Here is an 11,019-nt window from a genome sequence, read left to right as displayed (position 1 = left end):
AACAGCCATTTGGTGTTTTCTGTAAATTTTTGAAAAGGAATCCTTCATGAGAAAAATTATCAGGCCCGAGTGTTTTTACTACACTTTTCCATGTAGAATGGAATTTTAAACCAAATAAATTTTAATTGCCACAAAAATCGTGGGTCCGCCCCTGGTTAACAACTGTTATAATAAGATGTTAAAGAACTAAACATTTTAACAAATTGTCGAACAATATTTATTACAGCCCGTCGCAACCTTTCTGAGTTTGGTTCTGGCCCGCGACCAAAGGTTGATGAGCCGCGATCCGCAGCCTAGCGCTTTGCGGTTAGCGCAAATTTATGTGTGTTTTTTTTCAATATGACTACTGCATCGTTATTAACACCCATATCCAACTTTATCTCTAAGCAAGATAAACGCAAATGATTTGGCCGCCTAAACTCAAACAAACGCATTTTTTCGCGTAATTTAGCCTATTTGTACAATGCAGTTCGTTTGATAACGCACACTTCCAAATAATAATTTAATTATGACGTAATTTGTGACACCCTATCTGACTTTCTTTATTAGGCCTTGAGCATCCGGTCCGATCTTATTGTGGTAATATCTTTTGGCTCAGTTTTTTAATTCTAATGGCCTCACAACTTGTGACTGTAAGACTGACATCATCTAAAGAACGTGGGTGAGCCTTTTCCAAATAGGGATTCAAGAATTCCCATCATTACTTAGTATTGACTTATGAACGCTTGGGGCAAGCACTTTATTTTAGGTAAATCTGGTCGATGCAACATGCGTTTGGCCCGTGATCTAATCCGGGCACAAATATTTAGCCCGTGGAAGGTTACTCATTCATGGTTTAAACATCGTTTGTTGAACTTCCTAGAGTTTTGCTATAGGACAGAATTGGCTGGTCTCATGCGTTTATATTATTATTTTTATTTTTTGAATGCGTAGTCCTAAAGTATAAACGAATAGACAATTTGCTTAAGTCACCTATTAATTGCACATAGATGCTATTGTTTTTTATGAAATCGAGTCGTTTTTGATATTAGCCACAAGCTTTAAAACCGTGATTGGATTGATTTTTAGCAAACCTACTGACGTCATCACTATGCTCAAACAAACAATGTAGGTGAAATTAAAACGTTCAAATACTCTTTGGTCAGGTTATTCGGCCAAAAATTGCTTTAGCGTTAAAAAGTTTAGTTACACCCCAGCTGCATTTAAAGATTTGTTTAGTGTGACTCTTTGAAGTTTAAGTGAGAAATGTTTAACTGAGAATGAGGATCTTGTTTTAAGACTGATTGGTCACCCCTGCGTTTTCAGCCTTAAACGAGAGCAAAACTTTGTTGAAAATTAAAAGTTTTCTAGTTACGCAGACGTATAAATTGCGCAGAAAACTACTGTTAAAACGATTTCAACAACACGTAGTTATAATGTCTCCTTGTCGCGTATCCTTTGCAATGACGCTATATTTGACTAGACCGGATGCAACGCGTCCAATTGTTGTTTGGAGAAAGCGCTCCAGTGTTGGTAGATATAGGCCTACGTTTCATTTGTAATTATAGCTGACACATGTTTTATCATCGACGGAAGAAAGTTTCTTTACCCTTGACTACTGTTACCCCAATGCGTTCAGGTCAGGTTGTTGTTGCCCAGCCCATTTTAAACATTTACGTCGTTTTGATAAAATTGCGTCTTAACGAAAATAGTTATTGAACAACGTAAATTTATTCGTAAACATCATTTTACAAAATAACGCCACAATGGTTTTCACAGCAAAGGAACGTAAACTTATGAAACATGTCAATACATAAATAAAAGTTCGTTTTTGGAACTGGACCCAAACAACAAAATATTTGTTTCTTGAATCTTTTATCCAAGTTATAATGTGCCTATATTTTACGTCGTCAATGTTGCAATGTCAGATTGCGTAAAAATGGCTTTGAAATACACAGTAAGGACGCCTTCGGAAATATAAAATCAGTTATGGCAAATTGTCATTCCAATAATATAATGAATGCTGTGACGACGATAGGCTACATTGGTCTGCACAACTGGTTACTGTCAATGCGTCGCTGCTGTATCTCCCGATAAAATAGGTCCACGTTAGCCGACCTGTCTGTTTTTTATCAATGTTATTGATATAAGAAACAGTTGACCAGGCATCAGTTATACGGAATCAATGACCAGATGGCGAATTTAGTGTCGAATCCCTACTCATTGACATTTCACTGTTCATTGACTTGTTTGATGCAAGTCGTGATCTTGCCTTCCGTCCACTTGCCGACCGCGAACTGCTGGCGTTGCTACTGAGTTCGTCCGAGGCCCCTCTCAGTTTCTCAATTCGCTTACGCACAGATTTCCGTCTGTTCGAACGATCAAATGAGGTGTTGTTGGTTGCCCACGTTGCACCCAAAAACCTGTTGTTAAGAAATGCAGGACAAATTATAATAATAAAATCTGCACACAATCACAATATAAATGACCTATAATCTCTCGTTTGTGGCCTTTTATTTGCGGTTTGAGGTACTGTAATTATGTAAACTCAATCTAATTATATTAGTATACTAAAATACGTTTAATTACCAAAAATACGTTTGCTGCAATAGTTTTATTTTTGTTTAGCGCTTTGTGCCTGACACGTTTCCGGTAATTAATTCTGTGTCGCCTCATCAACAAGCAATAAGTTTTCTCAACCCTCGTTACTTGTGTCATCACCGATCAACCGGAAGGGGCATATAGAAATAAAAACAATAAATATATGACGTTGTTCCGCTGTGAAGCATTTTTAAATGATTAAGCGCTCGTCAATCCCCACATTTGTAATTCACTATAATATGCTTTACCGCGACCTTTATCCGCGTTTCCCCAGGTTGCACAAAAATCGCTAAGCCTGCATTTAAGGTTGTAATCGTTGTTAATTCATAAAAGTCAAGTATAAAGTATACGACACTCTAAGTTAATGATCAAATCCTCAAAATAGTTGCAAACTGTTATTTTTTTTGTAGGCTGGTTTTTCTATTAGATTAATTACATTGCTAAATTGATTAAAAGGAATGTTTTATACCAACATCCTTTAGATTAGATTAGTTCCTACGAGTCATTAAATAATCAATCGATTGCAATTGGACGGAAGTATTTGCTAGAACAATAGTAAGTCCACCGGACATAACCCGCATTGCAAACGGATATTGGTTACTGCTAACGTCAGTTATAGTTGAGAGTATCATTCTGGCTTTTTAACATGTAAAATACGTACCTCTGGTCAGATTTGCTGAATATACACGGCAAAGTAATCCTCTGAATTGTAACGCGCATGCGTGGAAGACGAATGGAGTAAATGATGGGGTTCAGAAAACTGTTAATGACTGACGGAACCAAGGCGTAATCGAACACTGTAAAGTTAAACAATAAATCAGAACAGTCTATTTACCAGTGTTACATAAACAAGTCATATCAAATAACTTAGGTCAAAGTCAAGTCAAGTCATTTGCAAAATCCCATAAGTCAAAGTTAAGTCCCAGTCTAAGTCATTAGTGACGCAAGTTAATTTCAAGTCACAGCAGTGGCAACGAAATATTAAACGTCTAAAAACGATGAACACGTTGTATTTTGACCAAAATTTTGCAAAGCAAACACAACAAAAAGCAAGTTAACATTGTTTGCATTTAACAAATGGATTAAATAACCGAATTTCAGTAAAAAAATATTTGAATGAAGCACCGTAACAAAATTCAATTGATTTTTGTAAATGACTTAAGTCAAGTCAAGTGATTTTACCAAAAATATTCGTCCAGGCAAGATATTCAAAAACAGTAACTCAAGTGCACTTTTCTCAAGTCTTTGAATTAAGTCATTACAACACTGCGGTTTACAGTTGTTCAAACAAAATAACGTAAAACATCTATAAGTGAATGATTTTTGTGCAATCAGGCTTGTGTTTTACTTCAAACGGGCAAGACATAAATTATTTTTTGTGCAATAACGTTGTTTATTTGTGTTTTCTCGTTCACAGCTAGTAAAATTGTGCCATAACGCACGAGGACGCTTGTCTTGAACGCCCAAAAGTTAGCGAGAACGAAATGTTATGACGCCACATCATCGATATGGCAATAGTACAAACAAATGTGACCCAATAGCTCGCAAGCATGTCGCTCAAACACACCTGACTGAACTATTTAAAGATCCGTACCTCATGATGCTCAATCGTTGATGAGACAATTTTTTATACTGCGATTTGTTTGACAGGTAGAAGTAAAGAGACTATATCGTATTTTACTAAATTCTTTTATAAAAGTTTTACTTCTTAAAAATGATGATAGGCCTACTACTAATAATTTAAAATTTACATAGCATGGTTTTCGGTTCTAAACTTTTTACGAAATTTAGATTTCAAATTCCCGCAACCTACTTAATATTAATAAATCTATAAACTTCTTATGCCTGACGGCTACCTACACTTCAAAATTCTAATAGTTTCTCGTAAAATCATAGCAAGGCAAATTGATTTTTGATCATACCTTTAGATAGCTGGTCTGTCGGGTAGTTGATAACTAAGTCGGCAACAAATAAAGCCATCACAGGAAGCCAACACAGGACGAATATACCAAGTGTAATGATCAACGTTTTTGTCAACTGTACTTCACGCTTCTGCGAACAAGTTGGTTATATGTTTTGTTGTCAATAAAATTTAGACAAAACGCTTTATACTTTTGGTAAGCATTTTCAAATATTGTGTCTAGTTTACGCGAGACATGACACAAGTGGAAAGTATTCCAAGAGCGATAAAAGTTCTTGTTTACCCTCTTAAGATTAATTATTCCTTTTTATTTAACTTAAAGCCCACAAACCGTGATTCGACGTAAAATATATCGACATGAACTAACTTACTGTGTTATATAAAGTAGGCCTACAACTTATCCAAGCTGGGTGTGACAACAAACCAAATGCACAAAGATATGCAACAACGCTTGTATTTAACGTCGCGATGCTTTTTCTTTTATGGCCGCATGATAATGTTACATTTGTGTCGCCGTAAGCCAGAAAAAAAATTTCCATTAGGCCAAGATCAGATGTCGAGTGGTAGTTTCGTTACACGTGCGATACTAGGGTGGTATCGGTGGCAATCCGATATAATTATTATAAGAATTAAAACCATAATCTAAAAGCAGATCTTTGGCCTAACAATCTGGAAAAAAAATTTCTGAACGTTTAATTACGGTATGGCTATGTGTATCGCAATCAAATGTCAAGTACATCCCCAAATTGTTATTAAACTTCCAAATGAGTTGCGCATTTAAAAAATATCGAAATCATTAATATTTCATAGGCCAACAAATGCAACGATAACGATATGTCTCTATCTAATCTATAAACGGCTGCGGTATTTGTTGTATTACGCTAACATGGTTTTGTTTTCGTGAAAGTCGATTTAAACAGGTTGGTTATTCAAAATTAAATTAGTTTCGAACGGGCCATGGCCTACATGTCCTTTGCTTGGACTCGTCACATGTTTTTTTGTAAAGTTAAGTTATCCCCTTACTCATATAAAAAATTTAATATTTTAAAGAATGCCAAAGTTTTTATACAAAATTTTACAACGTTAAATTTAAGTTTAGGTGACGAACTACCGCTATACGTTTTAGTGGATAATAATAATTAGACATTGCAAATTTGCCTTATTCTTTGTATGGCTTACAAATACCTCCAGTAAATGTTTTGTCCAGCATTTTTTAACATGTAAAAAGAGGGAAACAAAGTAAAATCAATACACAAAACAATTAGTTGAGTCAGATTTCTAAAAATGTATAAAAGCGACAAAACATTGTTAAAAGATACATAATGGCATGTAAACGTTTTTATATCTCAAGCTGTTTGATGTGAGGCCATGTCAGTGAAACCAAATAAAACAAATAGACGTCTTATCAATTGACCAGGCGTTCGATATTGGAATTCTAATCCACGTTATAAACATGCAGTTTCACTATTGTCGTAAAGTAAAATTTATTTTTAACAGTTTAAACTTCATAGTCTTTAAGACGTGCAACATGCAAAAACTAAAAACGTGTGCCCTTGTTCGTTGTTTAACTCACCGACGAAAATTTGCCACCTCCACCCTGGAAGTTAGATAAACAATGCTTTAAAACGCACATATAGTTTCGTAAGGATGTCTTTTAGAACAATATTTTAAAGTAAGGCATAGTTTATTTATTAGTTTACTGTTCAATGGCTTTAAAAGGTAAAACACGGGCGTTGTCTTTGTGCGAAACCGTTCATGTTCCACAGTAAGTTTGTTGAAAACAACAAGTCTGAAGTTGGATTTGCGGAAACCGTTTATTGTGACAGAAAACTTGGGCAGTGTGCCGCGATGTTGCCATTGAAAGCATTTCAAAGTAGGCCAGGCCGGACGTCGGCAAGGCGCGAAGCTATTGCACAGATAAGGCTCTTTTCACTTTTCGTATTGCCCAATGCCCGACTGGCGTCGATGGTCTAAAATTGGGTTCTCACGATCTGACCTGTTTATTTTTTGACTAGTCAATTCTATTGAAATGTAATGTAACTCGGTACATGTATAAAGTATTCATGAACGTTTTGAAATATTATAATAACATGCGCGGATTTGTTTCGGTTCAATCGACAATATACAAAAGGCGACAGGGTTTTACTAGAATAAATTAATCAAATGCTAGCAAACTTTTTTTAGACACATAAAAAGTGGACTTTCCCAATATCCCAATTAATTTTAGCATGTGACAGGTTTCTAATGACGTATGACTATTTTTTTAACCAAAAATCAGTAGGGACTGTCGAAATTCAACTAAAAGTGAGAAAAAATAGTTCCTCAATGATATCATTACAACCGTAGATCAGCCGAGATATCTTTTTGATTGAAAATGTACAGCTCTGGCCACAAGTTACACTAAATTAAAAGACCACACGTCGTGCTAAATTTGTATCGTTATCAATGAATACAAATGTTTAATTATACACTTTTGGTACCGGTACTAGGATTAGAGTTTACATAACTTCTAGCGAGATTGCGTCGTCTGAATTTCTTGCGCTTTTTTATTGGTATACGATATGTGTAATTGAGTTTTTGGGTATGTTTTCCTATTTTTGATGGCCGTGTCTGGCACAAGCCAACAAACAGCTAAATAAAACTGACGAAATTCTAAATCACTTTGGTGCTTCGTCACTTGGTGCTAGGTCCAACAAACTTGAAGATCGATAGGAAAAAAGTTTGAGAACCACTGGCCTAGAGCATATCTTGTTCAATCGTTGTTTGTTTGCCTACATTGGTATTTACATATTGTAAACAGCACTTCGACAAGCATCAGAATAAGTTCCGTGGGATATATTATACCAGTGAATACACGCTATTATTTGTCCATTTAGGATATACCATAACTCACTACACTCACAATTGAACTATTTTTTGTAAATGTATGAACATTTCATACCTTTGATTTTGAATCAACGTTTGAGCTTGTGCTGCTGTTCCTGCTATTGCCAAACGTTTTCTTTTTGACTTCTTTAAATAACGCCGTGTAGAAAACCACCATTGTGATGATCGATATAATAAAATACACTACGCCAGATAAAATGTAGGTCTTTGTAAAAGGTACAAACGACTGGGAACACTTGCCTTCACAAACGGCAGCTCCCATTTCCATCCTTTTGCAAAAACACAAACCTGTATATATAGAACACTTGCTTTATAAATTTGAAATAGACAAAACTAATTTCCCTTTTAGTAAATTATGACGCACCAAGACAACTAGTTGCAAAAAATCGGATATAACGATTTGAGTTGACTGGTCAAACCAAATTTTAAATCCTAGGAATGCTTGTAAAAAGCGAAATTTTAGGCTTTTAAAGTCGTGATGTTTAACCGTGATAAAAAAATAAACGGGTTTTTACAGTTAATATTTAAGCATTCACGCAACCAGCGGGATCGCGGGTATTTGGCTAAGGCAGGGAGCCGTGTCTCCTCTGAAGTAATGAGAATATTTCTGCGCTTTTTAAAATATATTTTCAATTATTTTCTAGCAGGGGTGGCTCAAGGATTTGTATGGAGGGGCATGACATATTTACAGAGATGACATCTCAACATTTCTCTGACTTGACATTTCAAGTATGACGTCATAAGAAGACAAGGTGGAACTTGCGTAAAAACGTGAACTAAAATCAAGTCAAGATGTATCAAATGGCCAAAAATTGCGTTAAATATGGTAGAAATTTTGGAGACAAGAAACATTGTTCGCCCCAAAAAAAATATTTCTAAAGAGTATCTAGATTACCCAAAAGCTACATGGCTGCACCAGAACAGCGCATAAAATTGTACAAATGCATTGCCATTAGGAAATACAGTGCCTTTATATTGTTAAAGGTTGACAGGCGTTACTCATAATACAATCGTCATGTTACTAAGACGTTATTAATTGACGATAAGCGCGAAAATGTTGCATCATTTAAATTAGGTTGCAAAGTTTTCATTTTGGTGAGAAGCAAGTGGAAAAATAGTTTGAAATTTAAAGCTGTGTACACTGGATACGCCCTGTTTCTCTGTATTTTACTTTTTTTTTTTTTTCTTATTGACGTCTTTGGGTTTTAAAATGTACCTTATGAGTACATTGTTGTTTGCATAATTGAAATTAAAAAATAGATTAACCCATTTTAATGAACTCCTTCCCCTAAACAAAAAATTTATATCCGTCCCTTATAAGAACACGTAAATGGAGACATTCAGGATATTGCGACATGCTTGCAACACGCAGCTTACCATCGTCAGCACAGCAATGCTCTTCCGCGCATGACCAGCCAAGAAGCGGCGCAGCCAAAAACATGGCGAAAGATGCAACCCAAGAGAGTGCTATCAACGTTATGATCATCCGTCTTGTGAGAATTTTTTCGTAGTTCATGTGATGTGTGATTCTCAGGTAGCGATCAAGTGACACCAGCAACAAACTGTTGATAGACACGATGAAAGTCACCACCGCCATTCCCTTTAATGATAAATAAACCGTTTAAGCCTTTTCGAAACGTCAAAACATTTATATGCCTAACTAATTGTGTAATTATAATTTATGTACCGGTAGGTACATTTATAAACCAACAATTTACTTTCAACTAATAGATGTTTAAAATATATTACAATTTAGGTAAAAAATAGCGATCGCTAGCAGTTGTATATATGTTTTTATGTTCGGCAGCAGACGGCGACAGTTAATTGATTTTTTTTTTCGAAAAGGGTTCAACCTTTAGAACACCACACTTTACCGCGTAACTATGTAGCCAACAATACACAGAAAATACCAATGTTTACATTGCTGATGTGATTAGTGAAAAATAAAAAAAATATTAAAATGATGAACTACAACAGGGTGATCCAAAATGTGGCCCGCGACATCATTTTTCGTGGCCCGCGAAGCACTATTGAATTTTTGCAACGCGTACCTTTGATGGTGTATTCAAAGAAATCTAAGTATCCAACGAACGCTCACCAAATTCGGATCCAGGGGTGGCAAGAACGCCTAATTTTTGGGATAGACCGGTTTAAGAGAAGTGCGTCCTATATGGCACTTTCTTTCTTAAATGGCTGTTTTGCCAACTTATAAGTTATATTTGCGTTTTAAAGCAAATATACGATAAAATATATCGCGCTGCTCGAAAGTCTTGTTAAACGCCCTGACCCTTTCCAAGTTGCAATTTAAACCAAATCGAAGTGGTTAATAAAACCTTTTTGCGCAAAACGATAACGTCTTTGTAATTTAGCGATTGTGTAGTATGCAACATATCGCTTACGCGAGCATTCTACGCTTATAAAATGCAGTCTTCTAATTACAATTTATGTCAAATACGCAAATTTTTCGCGCTTCGCGCGCACCGTTTTCCCCAGTCTCATAACATTCGATTTTATTTGCGCACAAGTTCGACGACAGAAGCAAGTTTCTGGAGCTTATATGCCTTTCAATGTTACTTTGTGACGTTATCTTTAATCATTTCATGTCCCGATCAAACGAAAATCGTTAATCCGCTCCTGGAACGCATGTAGCCTACTTTATGTGGCCCGCAAAATATATGCAAGCCCGCGATGCAGTCAACCGTGGACCACACTGAACTACAATATGTTTAGAGACATGAATTAAGCAGGGCAAATTACGGCAGGCTTTGTAGCTTTTTTCGGATTAATCCACAAGCATATGCCATTCGCCAACCGTTTTCTATAATGAACCGTTTGGTTGCGTGTGCAAGCCTGTTGCGCCTTCCTCTGCGTCGGCGAACCGGCGTCAAGTTTCATGCTGGCTTTTCATAGTCGCGTGTGCGGTACCTAATATTACTATCACGTTTAGTTGATGGTATACTAGGAAAGGCCCCTATATGCGGATATCGCAACAATGTTTAAAGTATGAACGACTTTTCACTTCACAGTATCACTGATGAGCACTAGTTCATACATATATACTAGCCAAAAGTCAGCCTAATTAAACTATAGTACAACTTAATTTATTACAGATTGATAACATGAATTAGACACAAACCTTAAGCACTATTCTTGATAGTGGTGATGTTCCGACTGGGACAAAAATGGCCATAACCACTTCGACACCTGTTAGTAGATCAGCAGCAGCCAGACTGGCAATAAACCAGTACGGCGGTTTTCGCAAGCTTCTGGGACCCTTTATGATAGCCACCAATATGATAAAGTTCTCAATAACGGTTAGAAGTGAAATAAGACAAGCAATGGCTTCAGCTAAAGTCACTTGTCGCCCATTGCTTTTTTGACAAAGAACATCCTCGTACAAACTTGCATTTTTTAGCGAAATGTTTTGAAAATTTGGCTGGCTTGCTACTTCAACATCGTATCTTTCAATGCCTTGAAAAGCATTTGTCTGTACTCCGCTCATTTTTGCGGTAAATGGCCAACCTGGATATTATTAACTGTAAAATCTTTAGCCCTAATGATGCTAAACCAATAACTGTTTTATAGTTTTAAAAAGAAAATTTACTTTCTCTTTGTGCTACCGTCCAGCAGCC

The 11,019-nt window shown here is 36.2% G+C and overlaps 1 protein-coding gene across 2 annotated transcripts; it reads right to left on the bottom strand.

Moving 5' to 3' along the window:
- Positions 1-1,701: 1,701 nt before the first annotated feature.
- Positions 1,702-11,019, bottom strand: LOC146164252 (cannabinoid receptor 2-like). Of its 2 annotated transcripts, XM_083381604.1 has the most exons (7): positions 10,524-11,019; positions 8,765-8,987; positions 7,443-7,675; positions 6,075-6,098; positions 4,503-4,632; positions 3,242-3,377; positions 1,702-2,402 (listed from the first exon to the last, which is right to left on the bottom strand). In XM_083381604.1, exons 1-7 carry the CDS (start codon positions 10,887-10,889, stop codon positions 2,162-2,164), a joined length of 1,353 nt encoding a protein of 450 aa, XP_083237730.1. In that variant the 5' UTR covers positions 10,890-11,019; the 3' UTR covers positions 1,702-2,161. The 2 variants fall into 2 exon arrangements, with proteins under 2 accessions (XP_083237730.1, XP_083237731.1); XM_083381605.1 differs by lacking the exon at positions 6,075-6,098.

This window comes from Ascidiella aspersa, chromosome 2 (assembly GCF_963924565.1).
Source record: "Ascidiella aspersa chromosome 2, kaAscAspe10.2, whole genome shotgun sequence".
NCBI lineage: Eukaryota > Metazoa > Chordata > Ascidiacea > Phlebobranchia > Ascidiidae > Ascidiella > Ascidiella aspersa.
This window is presented reverse-complemented; position numbering and strand designations above follow the sequence as displayed.

What these genes read in the sequence shown, in the direction of transcription:
- LOC146164252 (XM_083381604.1), bottom strand. Translation starts at nt 10,889, where the DNA reads ATGAGCGGAGTACAGACAAATGCTTTTCAAGGCATTGAAAGATACGAT. An exon ending in TATCAAGAATAGTGCTTAAG is followed by an intron (nt 8,988 to 10,523) that starts GTTTGTGTCTAA and finishes TTATCATTAAAG; the next exon opens with GGAATGGCGGTGGTGACTTT. An exon ending in GACAGACCAGCTATCTAAAG is followed by an intron (nt 3,378 to 4,502) that starts GTATGATCAAAA and finishes TTAACTTTACAG; the next exon opens with TGTTCGATTACGCCTTGGTT.